Raw genomic sequence first — 18,308 nt, 5'->3', positions numbered from 1 at the left:
ATCGCGGGTGGAGCACGGTCATAGCACGTTTGTTCCGCGTCTGTACCGCGTTGTTATCACGTGCATTAGCGTGTGTACCGCGTGTAAGCGTGGTAGGCCGCGGTACCGCCGCGCTTCACCCGCGATAAGGACGCGGAACAGTCGCCGGCGTCTGTTCCGCGGGCATACCACGGGTAAACCGCGGGTAAGCCAATTTTGCACATTTTTCCACCACGGGCAACCGCGGGCAAAAAAAAATCGCGAAATTTTACCCGCGATACAGACGCGAAAGGCTGTGTGACCGGGCCTTTAGAAGCAAACTAGTAGTAGTAACAATTATTATTAGCATTATAGCCAGTGTCGGATCTACGGGGACATGGGGGGTGCCCCTTTCCAAGTGCCGTTGTCACAAGTTTAGACTGTAATAGGCCTTTGAATTTGTTTTTGTTGCTGCTGTTGTTGTTGGATTATGTTTTTGTTTTGTTTTATTTTGTTTCTTCCTTTGATGCGTGTCAGAGATTGTTCGTAATATTGTGACACCGCCCCCCCCCCTCCGCCCTGCAAGAGAATCCAATATCTTCCACAGACTGTCGATTGTATGTTTTTATGCAAGAGAACACTGAAATTTCGCCAGTTACCTAGTATCTCAACAAATGATATCTCGATCAAGCACGTGACAGAGATCGAGGCCCTCCTTTATCTTCCACATCATTGATCACCTTCCCCATACCTCATCAAGTGCATTGCCCATCACCCATCTCGTTGTTGTATCCTTGCATAAGCCGCAGCCATATCTCTTTGGCCGCAGACGACATTTGCGTAATCGGTATTCATATCTTCTCATCTCGTGTCACCGCAATTACTGCAGTGGCGGGTCGAGAAGGAGGGGGTGGACACCATGTGGTGTACGTGCTCCAGCTACACTAAATTTGGTATACTTTGAATACACGAATAGTTTCGTGTGCCCCTCCCCCCCCCCCCCCCCCCCCTCCCGCTGCCCAGGAAACAAAGTTGGACCATAAAGGCATCCAAATGTCGGCCGACTTGCTTGTCTTTTAGAGATCTGAAACCATCACTGTACCGTACAAAATAATTTTTTTTTTTTTTGGAAATGGGGGGGGGGGGGGGGTGGGGGGGGGGGGGGGGGAGTAGGCGAATCAGTATTCACCATGGACGTCCTGCCCTCATTGTCCGTTTAACCATGTTTCTGCTACTTCCCATTGCATTTCTTTCTGATATTTTTCAGTCAATGAGGATAATGATTTCTTCCCACGAAGTAAATCGTAAATTATATTTTATTTCATAATGGCGTTGTCTTTCCTTCATAGGCCTGGCAGTTTTGTATAAAAATATATATCCCTTACTTCCTGTGATTGGACGTAGTACCAAGCGATTGGTTAGATTGTATTAGATAAATAAGCTTTAGAATGACTCCACATCTTGTATCTAAGGATCTTTGTCGCCGTGTATTTTAAATATTTATCCAACCCAATAAACACACATGCAGCGAAGACATGAGCGGCAAAGAGCCTACGTGATATTCACGAGTAATCCATTAATCAATGTTGAATCCACCACCAATTAAGACAAAGCCAATGATATTAACAGATGCGAGGAATCTGGTATAAAAATTAAACAATTTGCATTAATTGAATCAACGAGCCACACATTTAGAATCGGTCCAGCGAACCGCATTCGAAGAATGACTATAATTTGTTTCAAATGGAAAGTTACATGCAATGTTGTGTACTCATTTTTTAGCCAGTTATGTTCAAGAATTTTGCCTCTTACAAATATCAATGACAGATGTTTGGTTTTTAGGCTTTTGTCTTAATTTTGAAAACGAAATAGAGCATTAATTCGTTGAAAGATGCGCAGGCAAAAAACTGCCATCCCAAATCGTGCATTAATGTCACCGATTCAAAACGTTAGAAGTGATTCATAACAAGACACCAAACCCATTACATCGACAATGCGTATACAGAACTGAACAGAACTATAAATCTGGAGAAAAACAAAGCTCGAAATGATAAAAGGCGTCCTTATATCGGATTAATGAATTGTTGAGTCGCTCTGAAAAATAATACCTCATCATTTTGTTTGCAAACTGTATACGAGAAATCGTTTTCTTTTTCTTTTCTTGAAACAGGAGAATAATTCTAACTAATCCCATCGAATCGATTTTCCTTTAGTAACGGCGTAAAGCCTAAGCCTACGCCGTAAGAAATGAGTCTGAAACTTTGAAGGCCCATCTAAGTTTGATGGATAATCTAAGTCATAACTTTAATGTGTATCTAGCGGATACACTTCAGGAAAGGATAGTTTAATATAAACAATGGAATTTAACATCATAATAATAGATCGTTCCACGCATTCAATTACTGTACAGTTTTACTTCTTATCTGTATTTCTCAGAAATCACTACTTTACTCAAGAAAGAAAATCTCGACAAAGATAATGCGATAAGGAAAAGGAAAACCGTTTGAAGTTATCACGACGGGTACTTTCGAAATGGAATATTGTTTTACAGGAAAGGTTGATTCAATTTATAGATACGACAGAAGTAATGCTTACTTCTTCACTACATGAGCAGACATAGGGAAATAGAGAGGGAGAGAGAAAGAGAAAGAGAGAGAGAGAGAGGGGAGAGATAGAGAAAGAGAGAGGGAGATAAAGGAGGAGGAAGAGGGGTGTGGTTATCTCATCCGAAATAGATTACCAAGAGCTAAGTTTTCGTTCCATTTACAGAATTGACTTTCTATAGATCAATTCGTCCTTAGATAGTAAGTTTGTATACATCCTACAGAAGCCAAATTTCTTTGACTAAACAGATTATTTTTTTTACACAAAGAGGAAAGTGAAATCTAGCACTCTGATCTAAATGACACAGCGCATCTATTTTTGTCCCTTAAACATTTTCCTCCATGGTTTCAAAAAGTCAGAAACGTTCTCTCACTTTGAGGTGCCGCATACTATTTACAGTTACGCCGATCGGCGCCAAATTGCCCTTTTTCACGTGATTAATTTAACACTAACCCAGTCGGTCGATCGTAGTGCAAGCAGGCTCCCGTGACACAATTCGGTTATAATTCACTCCTATGACCTTTTATTCAGGTGTTGGGTTTGATGCTAACAACATGACGCAGATACTGACTGGTATTATGATTTTGAATAGAGGACAGTAGCCAGTGGCGTATCTAGGGGAGGGGGGGGGGGTAGAGGGGGAGCGTGCCTCGGGCGTCACTTGGAGGGGGCGAAATTAAAAACTTAAAGAAAAAAGATAAACAGACGGCAGAGAAAAGGGAGGGGAAAATAGGGCTTTTATATGGATTTCGCCCCTATCCAAAGCAAAGTAATATGGCTTCAAAATACTCTCTCGCACAATCATATTTCTATGGATCTCCTAATTTTGCGCCCGGAACATACAATCAACATTGTAAAAGGGATTCTTAAGTTGCAAAGAAAATCAGACTCCAGAAACTGAGTTTGCTCCCTGTAAGCTTAATCTTGATATTGTTTAAATCTGCGCTTCCAAAATAATATTTCACTTGCATTGCTACCGGGCTACAATCCTCTGATATTTCTTCAGGGCTTTTCATCACGTTTGCACTCGAAATTTAGGGAGAATTGTACCGAGTAAGATTTTCAAAATGTGTGAGAAACTTTAACTTTACTAAATAGCTTAATGTACTCCATTTTAAATTTATCTAAAGATTATTATGCATTAGAAACTGCATTTCACGAGGGGCTTAAAATACAAACATCTTCTTTGCTCCCTCCCATGTATTCACCAAAATTGACTACCAATCTCTGTATACGAGCATAGAAAATCACATTAAACTAAGGAATTAATTTCTATTTTTGGACAGAGGGACACAATTCCATTGTTTGCCCCGGGCACAATAATTCATGGGTATAGGGTACTGATGATTGCATTATGACTATCAGCATGAGTAGATTGGTTTATTAGAAGTATGGCATTATACGAGTAAAAGTAGTTTAAGTGATGCACTTGTTGTCGTATTAGTATATTCCATAAGCATGAAATGGGTAAAATAAGAAGAATAAGCAAATGAATAAATAGGGAGGGAGTTGGGGAATCAAGAAAAGAGTGATGGAAAAACAAAACAACGGAAATCATTGCTCATACTGGTTAGGCATTAGAGAAATGAAAGTCATCAGTATATTTATGGCGAGCAAAGGAACTGATATAAGAAATAACTGCAATACAAGGCAGGTGAGAATGAGAGGGGAAAAAAGAAGATGAATGTAATACAGAAATAGTTGGAGAGAGAGAGAGAGAGAGGGGGGAGGAAAGAGAAATAGGGAGAGACAAAGAGAGGTAGAGAGAGAGAGAGGAGAGAAGGAAGGAGACAGGTCATAACGAGAATGAAAGAGATACAGATAGAGATCGATGAAAGCTTAAGACGGGGCTTTGAAATGGTTTCGAATGTCACACGACTACGGCGTTCCCTTTCAACCTCAAATATGACACTTCAAACATTATACTGATTAGCGAATTGGGTATTGAGCTTGGGAGCAAAAAAAATACTGGTTTCAAAATGCAGAAAGAGCAGGAGAGTGGTTAACAAAAGGAGCTTGTGATTTTTAACGAGACAGAGAAAAGAGATGGAAAGTGGAGATGCTGGAAATTGGAGAAGATGGAAGCGAATGCGGGTTCGATGGATGCTCCTTGGAAACAATTTCAGTGTCATCGACATCAAATCTGATGCGCAAACATTATCCGGGTGGTAGGCCTATGGAGGACAGCGAGATTCATCATCAATGGCGGCAATCAATGAGGAAATTTGTAAAGAAGAAAATGTCAGAGGTCTGCTTCACCGATGATGGTTGGTCACGTTACGTCGGGGGTTCGTGCTGAACCAGAGAAGCTGAATCAAATTGTCACTATTCTACTAGCACCAATAGTCTACTCTGGTCAAACCCGCTTTAGTGGAAATTCATCAATCTTTGTAACTATACCTTGATAACAACTATAGATTAATGAAATAAGTGTAGGCAGATTTTCATGGATTCTTCACAGATCATCTGGATCTTTATAGATGCAATCCTTAAGTGAAACAGCTTTATTTTGCATGGTAGCGCTAGAAAATGATTTATTTGTTTATAAAGTAATTTAGAAGAAAAAACTTTCAAAAGAAAAGATGTATTAAAAGACGTTACAAATATGACTGACCAAGTTTGCAAAGGATTAGGGTAGCTGGGATTACTTAAATTGATATCCAGGAACTTTTGGGGCACATTATCAAACAATCTGACGTTAAATGTGAGCCTTCCATTCTTATTCACATATCTGATGCTGTTGTTTGAGCTGCCCCCTCCCCCCCCCCCCCCACATAAAAAGCCGAGCTGGGTAATGTAAGAAACATGTTGACTGGCATTATCCATGCAAGTATGCTCCATGCGGGTTCATGAGAGTGTGGTATGTAACGTATGCTTAAAGGTAAATGTGACTTGGAAATACGTAAAATGGCGAAAGGATTGCGATGAGGATTATACAATGTATAATTCATAACGTCATCATATTATCTTCGAAAAGAGTCATTTATATCACTGGTATAAATAAATGCTATAAAGTACCCGTCTTCAGCAATATATCAAATTAGTAAACTACACGATAGATGTATTTCAATATTACTATCAAATTTCTTCCATGTGATGTGTCTATGTTTTAATACATTATTTGTGAATTTCATGAAATTATACTCGTTGCAACGTTGCCTATATTTTGAAGTATTTTTTATTTCCACATAATCTGATATATGGCTCCCAATCCTCCCATTATAGGTAACAATTTCATGATAATCCAGAATATTAACTAGTTGATTGCTGATATAGTATGTAGATAGTAGGTTCGGGTAAAATATGAATAAAGTAGTAATTGCATCTCCAGTTAAAAAAAAAAACATCCGCCAATAACCATTCAGATAGTCCAGTGTGGATAGATGATTGAGAAATTCTTAATCATTTCAAAATTACATCCTCAGGGCAATACAGCATAAAACGTTTAGTGCTGAAAGGATATATTCATCTGAGTTAGATAATATTAGACTCCATGAGAGTTACATTAGATGTTAGCAAGTATGAGTACATGAATTAGGTACGTCTTTCGAGATGGGGGCATGAGCGAGGGTGTGGGTGAAAACTTGAAAATTATATCATCTAATATTCATAAACGAAGGAAGCTCTGAAAGATAAATATCAATTATCGTATAAATTATAGGTGAAAACGAGCCTTTAATGGTTTCTCAAACCTGATTTTTGTTGGTATAATCCCGCAGCATATAACTATACAATGGTGCATCTGTTACGGTACCTTTCGTCTCCCCTATCCTAAATGACATCAACATAACATCTGTTAACGATCATTGTGGATTGTCCTATTGCAAATTGGCAGACAACACCACACCAAGGTAGAAATATTGCAGAGGCCATTTTACGGAAGCGATAGACAGGGAGTGATGTACGAAGTTTAGTTTGATTACCCTCGATTGTGTGTGTGGGTGTGTGCGAGCGCAAGAGTGTGTGTATGTCCGTGGGGATAGCGTTGGGTGTGGTAGATGGGTTATTTTTTTTTTACATTCTTGACTGTAAATTAGAAAACTGATATGTATATTATTATTAAAGCGATCCATATACAAACAATATATTTTTATTTTATTTACGACGATAGAATAGGGGAAAGGAATAATAATTGTATAAGTTTCCTCTTGTTCTTTGATACAGACATAGTAGTCAGCAGCCCACAAAAATAGTTTTGCCACTTGGACAACATTAATATTGGATCTCAGAGTAGAGTATGATGAATGTATAAGCGTAAAAGGAGCCAGTTTTAAAGTGTGAATTGTTTTCCTTTATATTCTTTCTCAAAACAAATATGATGAACAGCCTTTCATAACAGTGTTTTTTTTAAATACATTTTGGCCCTTATTAATGTTGATTCCCGATACTATGATATGAGTATAGCCTAGCTTACATCAACGATTACCCACATTAAATCCATTAAATTGCTTCATACAAGACAAACAACACAAACTATTTTCTTAATACTTAAAATGCTCTACTTGGATATATTTTCTTAAAGAAGCAAATAAAATACGAATCAAAGTATTAGAGGAAAATGTGTTATGCAACTTTGTGTATGCACTGTATCCACCAGAGCCAACAGTCTTGCCTGGGGATAATGTTTCGCACTCAATCTTGGAAATGAATTGGGTTAACTTTTGAATGAACTGAAATTAGAGACGAAAAGAACTGGAGGACTGAAAATCAAACTGCACAGCAAACATTGTATAGCTCCAGCGTGCAGGCAAGAATAAAGAGGTATACCTGAAAAGACGAGGAGAGAAGCACCTATAAAAAGCAACAACATCCAGTTTGGAATTCCCACTGACTTTGGTGCCTGGTTCTTTGAATCCTTCTCCGCCATCTTGAACTATGACGTCACACTCTAACCGAAATGCAGAAAACTTTGTATTGTATTACAATATCAGTTTATCAGTTGTGGAACGACGTTTTCGCGAAAGACGAGAGAAGTGAATATCGATTTAAATCGAGAAATCTGTTCAGCGGACGGTGATAATTGCCTAATAAAGCAACAATTTTGACTAAAATTTGTCGTTGATAAGTTGATTGGTAATTTACACCACCAATGACAAATAATTGACGTCGTTTAAAGACAAATAATTGAATCACAAAGTGTTAAACGTTGTCTCTTGACGATTATATTTGCTGCTTAAAATTTTTTTTTCGCGATAGCAATTTCAAATTCAGTAACAAAGAATGTCCTTGTTGAAAAGTATCCAGATTTGTGTCCAGCTTCTCCTTTCTTCTAATAATCTAGAAAATTATTCAACATCTGGACGTTTTCCTTGGTAATCCTATATTCCAATAACTTGCAAACGATGACGTTTCGATGATATCACCGTTAAGGTGGAGTCAAAGTTTCTAGGAGAGAAATAATATTCCAGACCGTATGAGCTTCGGTGGAGCGGTGATACCTGAATATGGAATCGGTATGGGGCTGAGCGCATTGATACCACTCTCCTCTCCAACGCTCTCTCGCATTCCAAGAAGAGATGAATGTACTTCCACACGTCTTCTTCTCTTTCTATACTACCAGGGTGTAGTAAGTCCCCCCAAGGCATCGGGGAATGCAAAAGAGGATGATAATTTGTTTCTTTCTCTCACCAGACCAATCGGTCAGTCTTCACTGTAACACACTCTCGGAGAGGCTCGTGCTCTTGTTATAATGATCACAGTCCTGCTGCAGATTATAGCCCGAATGCTTGTGTGAACACGTTTAATTTTGAAGCCAGGGACACGCATACATACAGGCAGACATAGGCGTGGAGTCGAGCACGTTAATGACATTAAAATAAACCAACAACAGGCGCTGCTGGTGCAGCAGGCAAGCATTCGCTGTTGGGGATGCCCTCCCACTCCAAGAGATCATGTGCACATTGCTGAGATGTGTAAAGCATGTCATGCTCTTGAACCCCCCCCCCCTCCAACCCCCTATTGATGGATAACTCCTGGATATGCCATTGTCATGGGAGAAGAAGCGATGGACTGCTCATGTGATGAATATTACCGTTGGTATTTCCCGAGAATACTGGGCCCTGACAAGACAGAGATGGAAGACAAACGATAAAACGGAGAGCAGACAGAGAGGGACAGGGTTACTTACAGGCTAACAAACCTTAAAGAGGCTGTCAATGAGCTAAGCAGCATTATGTAATGTTTGTATATGTATATGATAGTGATAGTTGGATGTTGGTCCAATATGAAAAGATAAGCAGATAAGTATTATCAAATGATATGGATATGATATTTAAAAAACAGGTTTTTATTTAAGGTTATGCAAAGCTAGAGAAAAAGAGATCATTGAAAGACAGAGATGAAAAGGGAAAGGTACATATTATGTACAAGCACGTAACATGAGAGAGAGAGAGAGAGAGAGAGAGAGAGAGAGAGAGAGAGAGAGAGAGAGAGAGAGAGAAAGAGAGAGAGAGGGGTAGAGAGAGAGAGAGGGGGAGTGGGGGGAGATAGAGAGAGAGAGAGAGAGTGTGTGTGGAGGTGGGGAGGGGGGCAACAATTGGATAGACAAAGAAAGGAACAGAACTTATGAGCCCATTATATAGAATGAGAATGGGAGTCAGAGAGAGAGAGAAAGAGAGAGAGAGAGAGAATTAGATAAAGATGGATAGACTGGTAGACTGCAGAGAGAAGGAGAGAGAGAGCGAGAGAGTTTCACAGCTGGAGGAGACAGACAGACAGAGAGCATGAGATGGGGTGAGATGTTGTGACCGAATGCTTGGGATGTTTGCTGGGTCAGATACAGGATGAGGACGCCGAGTACATCCACACACCACGCCGTGCTAGCTACACTGTAGCTTACGTATGATGACGAAACCCCGACCAATCCCTATTAAGCCTCCAGGGTCTCAGGGCTGTAATGATACTGTCCCGTCAAAAAAAAAATCCTCAGTTTGTGCTCATTTCAAAGTCGCGGAGACCAGAGGCTGATTCATGAGTTTGTGAGGTGGAGGAGGAGGGGGGGGGGGGGGGGGGGATTACAAAATGCGGACCTTGTGGCACAATGATAATATGCCACACAAGTTATCCAATAAAGCCTGCAATACTGAATTATTAGGGCAAATGTTGTTAATTGTGTACTTGAGGTATGCCAGTTTGGTTTCAAAAGGGAAAAACAGGGCGAGGGTGCTCCCCCCTCTCCATCAAGCCATCCGTAATTATTTTATCCTCCCATCTTATATGTAGACCTATGGATTTATTAATGGCAAAGAACGGCAATCATTCAAATCTGAAAGGAATTTTGTATAATAAATAACTTCCTTTCAAAATGTATACTTTTTAGAGATTGTATTCCATCTATAATCAATATAAAGTAGATTTTAATGTATTACTGTGATACGCATTATATTCCAAAGTAATTAAAAGCATCACGTTACATAGCTGTGATGCATTATTGTTTATAAACTGAAATTGTTTATTTTATCCATCTTAGGCTTCTGACAAAGGTCCCAATAATTCATTTTAGATCACTGTACTTTGAGATGATTACAAAACTGAATATAACAAAAAGAAATTGTCCAGGTTATATTTCTCGAGTATCGTACTCAAGTGGGTCGTTGCTTTGTGAAGCGCTTTGCATTCAATTATATCCACTGACGAGCTAGAAGAAGCATGCAGCTCTTCAACACAGGCGGTCGACCATTAGTCTACCCCTTTGCCAGACCCATTCGAAATAAGAATTTATGGCAGTGGCGGATTTGGGGATTACAACCGGCCAATGCCCCTTGAAAAGCCATGCGGCATACCCCTAGTAAACAAAGCAAAATGTCCCATTAACATTTTCGACCAAAAAGACATCTGAAAAATAATATTTGTTGTTGTTGCGTATTTATCATAATTTTCCAGTCCCCCCCTTAAAAAATCAGAGGTTCGCCCCTAATTTAAGGAAATAGATCATGGAAGAAAAGTGTGCAGTCTCGTGTTTGCAAAAACCTTGACGATTATTCTCCAAAGTGTTAATGATTATATTGGTTTTTGGTTAGGCCATCAATGTTTTTAAATGTTTGGCACAACCTAAAAGTCTTCGTACTGCATGATGCAATTTTTCTTTTCTTCATCCCTGCATATTTTATCTCCTTCCACGTTCACTGCAGGCAGACAGGCACGTAGATGTGTTATTAAAGTCTATAAATATACCAGCCCTGATATGTCGGGGGAGGGTTGAGTGGTGTTAATGATGTGAATACCCGACCATCTTGGCACCGTCAATAAAGCATCGGCTTTTCATCTAACATCGATGTCACCCCCTGTCAGATATAGGAGTTCACTACACTTTCAATACCCCAAACCCACCTACTATACAGCTGTAGCGAGGTGAAAATGACATTTTAACGGATCACTCTGGTCAAAACCATTCATAGGACGATTTGTGGTAGTAAAGCTTCGATCAAAATTCTTGGATAAATTTATAACAATGTGTCCTCCACTTTTGTTGTTGTCGTTGTTGTTGATGTTGTAGTTGTCGTTTTTTTATGGGTAAATTGAGAACAATGAGCTTTAAATACTCATTCTATTTTGCCTGACTTACTAATCACGAAGGAATGTATCATTTTCCGTAAAGAGTAAGTTTAAAGAACATGATTGATGACGTCAGATACAAAATAAGTAATAATGAGTATTGAACAGGAAACAAAATAATGTGAACACTGCCTGTCGATCATAGAGGTGCCCCCCCCCCCCATTTTCTTGATGTCTGGATACACCATTGGAAAAAATATATCGATCTGACTACGGTCTGATTTTTGACGAATTTGCAATAAAATTTTATGCGAGCATTAAATAGGATCTTAATAGTCACACGATTGATAAAATCTAATTTTCAAGTAATTTCAAGCTTCACCGGGGAGAGGAAAAGCTAAATCGGCTCAGATTCGCTATGACGTCAGACCCAGTAGTTCGATCATCTAAGGTTTGAAGCCAATTCGGCTTTTATTCCGATGAAAAGGCTTACATGCACTACAAGTTCGGTTATTAGTATTCGTATCATTGTTCAAGAACCTAAATCAGAAATATGATGTTTGCTTATGAAATTTCCTTACTAATATAACTACAATTATTTCGAAAATCGGACCGCAGGAGGGTCGTATAGTGTGCGCTGTGCATTTCGCATCTCCGGTAACTTCACATCTACCGATGACGAACAAGTACAATAGGTGCGTCGTTTCATTTCAGGATTGGAAGTCGAAAGGTACACTACAGGGTATACATATATTAATTAGTGGCAAAGCTATTGGAGCATTGGGGCGGGTGTTCTTTCCTATCGTAATGTGAAGGGGGGGCAGAGAGAAAGAGAGTGGTGGGAGCAACGTAAAGTTAATATGATGCCACCCCTTCCACTCCTTCCCTTCACTCGGTATCCTTGTTATCTTGCATTTCATCCATCTAGTACAGCATGTGCCCTAAGAACTGTCCCCCTCCCACTCCCTGTGAAAGAAATTTCACAACGGTCCCGAACTTCTTATATTATAGCAGATAGTCATACCGGTAGTGCTGAATACTGTTTCTTCCAATCTGACCATAGCATATCGAAATGATAATTATAGGGCTATTATAAAAGGCAATTTCGACCGCGTGAATTGTCCACTTAAGAATCTTGACTGCTGTAACTAAAGCCTGGGAACTTAAATGATAGGCAAAGGTGAGAGTGAGGAGGGAGGGTATTATACAAGAGCCAACTAAATTCTAAACACGAAGTCATCAAGCCCATTTTCCATCCGCGTGCATGCCTTGTCTTTGCACAGGCAACACATTATCGTTAGATTATATCAGTCAACATTCACAGCCAAGCACCATGACAACGAACCCTAACAACTAACTACTTGGTCCGACGTAGACCCCATCAATCACATTTGCTCATTTTGCATTGACGCCATTTGCTCGTGATCCAACTAGTATATTGCATCGAGACACAATGGAGTGCTTTCAATTGGCCCTTCGTTTAATTTTCTCTCGAATTTGATATTCATAAGCGTTTAGTTTCTTTGTACACCGCGAGGGAAAAAGTAGAATGCAGACCGGAGAAATGGTATTTAACATTTATACCTCGACAATAATCAGGCATGCAATTTCTCTGTGTTAATCAGGTTATGTATGCAATATTCAATTTTGAATAGTCAAAGTAAATGTGCTAACAAATTAAACAGAAAAAATTAAAGTTCCCACTTGCCGCCAGAAGGTCAAATGTGCCGACATTACCGGCGTTCGTCATTTTGATATTAACTCATTAATACATTCTGAATGTACATTTGTCATTTTGATACTTTGATACTCGCTCTCTCTCTCTCTCTCTCTCTCTCTCTGGCGAGATCTCGAGGAAGCTACTTGGTTAAGTTTTTTCAGGCCTCAAGTAGGAAAACGATTTCTGGTAAATGCTAAACATTCACAGACTATTACATGCCTTATGATAACTAATTGCAAAACAACATGCAAATGAATTGGGCAATCGGTATGACTTTAGTTACAATTAAAGGTAATGTATCAATTTGCGACATTATGGAATTTAAGAGAGCTGAGTCAAGAGCTGCTGTAGATCATGTAGGATTTAATGTTGAACTGAAGCTCGGGGGGGGGGGGGGGGTGGGGTAATTTGGTTGAGGTTCTAGCTATCCATCTAAGATGATGCTGAACTATTCACTAACCTAGACTGTCACCATCATCATCATCATCGTCGTCGTCCTCGTCGTCATCATCGTCGAATTTCTCACTCGCTTGATCTAGATCTTCATCGAGGACCTCTTCAATCAATTCCATTTCAGTCTTGACTTCTTCTTCATTCATAAGCTCTGCCTCTTTGTTGATGAAGGTGCTTTCTGCCCGCTGAAGGTCATCCCTCAGCCCAGCCATGACCGTCTGAGATTTCTTCCCAGGAAATAACTAGAACCAAGGGAAAAGAAAGAGAGAGAAAAAGATAACCCATATAACATCCACTCTCTCTCTTCTTCAGAGGATTTGTCAGATTTGTACTCAAGATATGTTTTCAAAAGAGATGATTGGCACTACAAACTCGAACGATAATGATGAAAAACTGAAAGGATTCGGCCTAAGGACTATCCAGATGCTTGTACCGTAAATCTTCTCTCTAAGTTATCTTCTTTCGATGCAAACCTGTTCTTTAAAAAAAAAAATCAGGATTCGGATTTCTATTCATTCCTCTGGCTTACTTTGGTGAGTGCTTTTCTGCATTGCTAATGTATTCTTCTATTTATATGTTTGTTTTTTATTCAACGTGGCATTCGTTTTTTAAGTCCTTTCCTTCTTCACAATTTACAAAGTAACCATAGTAACGAAATGATATGTACATATAATGGGTATATATGTCAAAGCATGGTGATATAGTCCTGGGGAGACAGTAGAAAATTATATTTGTCCATTAGCTATGCCGTAAAGCAAGGAGCTCGTTTTTACTACACATGAATGACTTTCATAGCAAAGGCAAATGTTGTTGTGTGTTTTTAGAGAGAAGAGGCGAGAAGTACAGAGGAAGATATAGTCGATGCAAATCTGAATGAAATACCTAAATTTATCGTATTTTGTCACAAATATTTGGGAATATAATTATAGTTCAAAATAGAGTTTCTTCACAAACATAAGAAATTTTTCTATCATAGTTTTACTCACATTCGTGGCACACTTGGGCATAGAAAACGGAAACTTGACGACGCGAGCGAGACACTGTATCTTGATTTTCATGTATGTCTGTGGGGAGAATAGAAGCACAAAATCAATATCATTATCCTGATAAAACATGAATATAGAGAACTGAAAAGATGATTGATGAGCCCCTGCCTGACATCGATGAAGAATGTTTATATTCTCTGTTTACCAGGAGGCATCAGATTATAGAAGGAAGAAGAAAATCTATATCAGAACCATTATATGAATCATTACATCCATCATCCCAAATTTTACCCTGTCGTATACATCAATATTGAAAGAATATCTTTAATAAGATTACGGCGATGCTCCAAATGAACTACTTCTTGTTGGGGGGGGGGGGGATAGGCTTGCTAATATGACTCTTTAAAAAAAAAGTTAAAATAATAGCTCAATAGCGCCAAGGCAAGAGGTAACTCAAGTACATTGGTTGCCGCAACATTATTGATTCAACTTGAATTTGTCTGCAAGTGTCTGAATGAACTTGTTAACATACTGACATTGCAACAACTGAAACGTGTTGGTTGCCTATCATTGCTTTCATGATGTTTTCGATTACCATGAATAAGTCGAATTGCAGATTTATGTACTGAGACCAAACCCCTTGATTTACTATGCATTCCTCCCCAGGCTTCTCAAGTTTAGTAGATAAGTGGCTACTACAAAATATTAAAAAAAACTAACCGTAGCTCAGTATACTGGGTGACAGACTAGTGAATAGGGAAGGCTGACGAATGATTCTGATTATGTCGGCAACACAAAGTTTATCGGTAGTTGAAAATGGATGAACTATGAATATGTATGGCATCCCGGGAGTGTGTTTAAAAAATTGAAGAAGTTCAGTGATTTTTTTTCCTTCTCCTTAACCAATATTTTATTCCTGAGACAGTTTTCAATATCAAGGGATTTACAAAATGTGAATGTACCCCAGAGCGAAAGACAAAACGATTTTTTGACGATTATCATGAGACACATGGTATGGATGATTGCAATGGTTTAGAGGAGATTGATGATGGAGGAAACTATTATTGAGCCATTATTTTATTATTTTGTCACCTCAGCTGTTAATCGAGCTATTTGATCATCGTTGAGGCCCGGCTTCGTTTCATCATCTTCTGTTGAGTCGTCGTCATCATCTTCTTTAGATGCCTCTCCATCGACGCTCTCACCATTGACGCCATCTTCTTCGCCATCATCATCCTCGTCATCATCGTCGTCGTCATTATCGTCGTCGCCGTTATCTTTCCCTTCCAGAATAGAAATATCTTCTAGATCATCTTCATTCTCGTTATAACCTGAAATTATATAAAAATGCATCGGCATGAATGTAATGGTGCTCGTTGTTATAAAACTAGGCTCGTTTATCCTCCCTCGATCTAGCACATGCAGATATCATGACATAAACAAAAACTTAGATTTAAGGCAAAATATAAATTATTATTTTGCTCCCTTTTCATTGTTTGTACATGTAGATAGGTAACACATCACCATTAATTTTGAATCTTCATCTTTTTTCACATTACTTTACTTTACCTTATTTTCCTAATACCTTTTGAATCATGAGTTAGAGAGACAAAAATCAAAATGGAGGTTGTCAAAAAAACCTCACAATCACCATGATCGCATGACAAGTTTTAAATTTGTTTCGAATTTGATGAAAAGTGACGCTATAAAGACCTTCATGGTAAAAGAATTTTGTCTGTCACTTACCATTGTTTCCAGAGTCCTGTGGAAGAAATGACTCGCCATCAACATCATCCACGGCCTCATCATTGTATATCACGCTTTCATACACGCCACCATTCGCCTCGTCGTCGTTGGGTTGGACGTCGTCCGTGTTATAGTACGACGATTCACTCTCCTCCCCGGTGTTGTCATCCTCGTCGTAATCGAGCGGACGTTCGATGTGGACATCGTCGGAGGTATCTTGCGGTGTTTCCTTTGCACTTGATCCGGGGACATCGAGTCCTGACGTCGGTGATTCCTGTTCCAGATCGGTCAGCGTATGTGCGCTGTCTCGGTCACGTTGTGGTACTGTTCCTGAAAACCATCAGAGAGAGAGAGAGAGAGAGAGAGATTGTTAAATTTCACAAAAGTTCACAAAAGTTCATACAGCTCTTAAGGTTCGTAGTGATCGCCTATACAAAGCAAATAAGTCTTCTTTTTTTTACTAGCATGATATAGCTTCATAAACGCAAACAAAGATGTTTTCCGAAAGTTTAGTCACAAAAATGGAACATTGAATAAACAAGAGACGAAAATACCAGGCAATGTGGTAGCTATTTTAGTTGTTATCTTGGCATTTTGCTTCTGCGATATTGCAAGAGCAAACAAGCGAATCTTGTTCGGGAGGAAATAAATTATTCATAGCTACATGTGTAACTTTGAACTGTTCAGGTGTTTGTTCATCATTGTTTCTTTTTGCGGTAACAATGTGTTTTCTGGGGTGTTATTTTTAAACTACTCATCAAAATACGGTTTACACGATTTTCTCCCCGAAATGAAATATGCATTTGTTGAAACACATAACTTATTTATAACGAAAGAATCGACACGTGATACACAAGTAATGGATGTCCCAAGATTATATTCACTCGTTGGACAAAAGACAAGCCCATGGGCAATGTTTGGTTGACATTACTTCTCGGTAAATGACATCAGCAAGGTTTTACCCCAAAAGCAATATAATACTTTGAAACTCCTACAAAGACGTTCCCATTGCGGCCGTTATCCCTCTTCAAAACTCGTTGATGAAGGTTTTACCCTCAGATGACCATTGCGCAAATATTCCCGCACTGTCATGTTGTGAGAAGGGCTATACGCGCTTGAGACGGAATATCCGTCACTTTGGTCAGAAGGCTAGAGTGGGGACACATCTCTTCATGTTTCTCCGTGAAATGTCACTTGCTGGTACACGGTTCATCAGGAGGATATTTGTTGAGTGGTCCATTGTGACGAGCTTGGCCGGCGACCACTACACAAATTACCTGCGGACTTGTGACATCTACAGGAGGACATCATGACTTGCAAAGTGACGAAACTCTCTCCATTATTACTCTCGAGGGTGATGATATATGGTATGTCGAGCTAAATCGCACTTGGTCAGTAACCTCTCTTCTTAACAATGGCTTCTTTTTACTCTTCTTCTGGTCACGTGACAAGCTATACATCATCTTCAAGCAGGAGCATCTCCAGAGGGGGGACGGGGGGGGGGGGGGGGTGACACCCATCAAAGTTTCGATTAGAAAACTCATAATTGATGTCATAAAAAATGATTCAATTGGAAGATCAAATCTCATAATAATTAATTTATCTTACTTTAGCTTACTCTATAGAACTTCTATTACCCATGTCGTCACAGTGGAGTATATTTGTTTGTAAATTTGTCAAATTCGGTCCCGACACCCTCCCCCAAATTACTGATATTTCATTCGAAGCCTAGAGAAACTGTCAACTGTTGTTCACTACTTCATAATATTGATAGCTGAAAATCCTCATTGCAGTCAAGCAACTGCACTTTAGGAAAGAAAATTATCATTTACTTTGACCCAAATAGAGGCAATCCAAACAACATATTTCGAACATTCAAAATCACCTTTGAAAGACGAAGGGGAAGGATGCGTGGATGCACAACGGAAAACAAGAATATACTCGGCAGTCAACAAAGCTTACGTCAGTTAATCAATGGGATGTGCTCCCCAAGTTCACCAATTATTTTCCCCAGGAGCAGCTGCCAACCCAAGACTTAAGACGCCAGTATGTCTTGCCGCCAGATTCACCTTGTAATAATAATAAAAACAGATCCTTTCTATCTCTTAGGATGATGTCTGCTCATTTCCTGACTAGAGACAATAACAAAGGAGGTAAACCTCAGGTAGCCGATGACCTTTTATCACTAGGCGGAAGAACACATTAGGTGATTATTGAATGGGAATCCGTAACTTAAGGGCTGGAGGATTGTCTTTCGTATCATGAGGCAACCCGTTCCTGTCTTCCCCCATGCCACTTAATAACGAAACACTTCATTGTATTCAACATGGTGTTGTATTATCAACCCG

At 39.4% G+C, this 18,308-nt stretch overlaps 1 protein-coding gene across 1 annotated transcript in view; it reads right to left on the bottom strand.

Annotated features, from left to right (window-relative positions):
* LOC579925 (serine-aspartate repeat-containing protein F) overlaps positions 1-18,308 on the bottom strand; it is a 45,858-nt gene that overhangs the window by 9,163 nt on the left and 18,387 nt on the right. The window contains exons 2-5 of the mRNA XM_794967.4: positions 15,961-16,290; positions 15,307-15,545; positions 14,215-14,292; positions 13,236-13,470 (exon numbers count right to left, since the gene is read on the bottom strand). Coding sequence (XP_800060.4) covers positions 13,236-13,470; positions 14,215-14,292; positions 15,307-15,545; positions 15,961-16,290 — 882 coding nt within the window. The remainder of the gene's footprint in view (positions 1-13,235; positions 13,471-14,214; positions 14,293-15,306; positions 15,546-15,960; positions 16,291-18,308) is intronic.

This window comes from Strongylocentrotus purpuratus, unplaced genomic scaffold (genome assembly GCF_000002235.5).
Source record: "Strongylocentrotus purpuratus isolate Spur 01 unplaced genomic scaffold, Spur_5.0 spur5_contig_838, whole genome shotgun sequence".
NCBI classification, from domain to species: domain Eukaryota; kingdom Metazoa; phylum Echinodermata; class Echinoidea; order Camarodonta; family Strongylocentrotidae; genus Strongylocentrotus; species Strongylocentrotus purpuratus.
The sequence above is the reverse complement of the archived record's forward strand: the minus strand, read 5'-3'. Positions and strand labels throughout refer to the sequence as shown.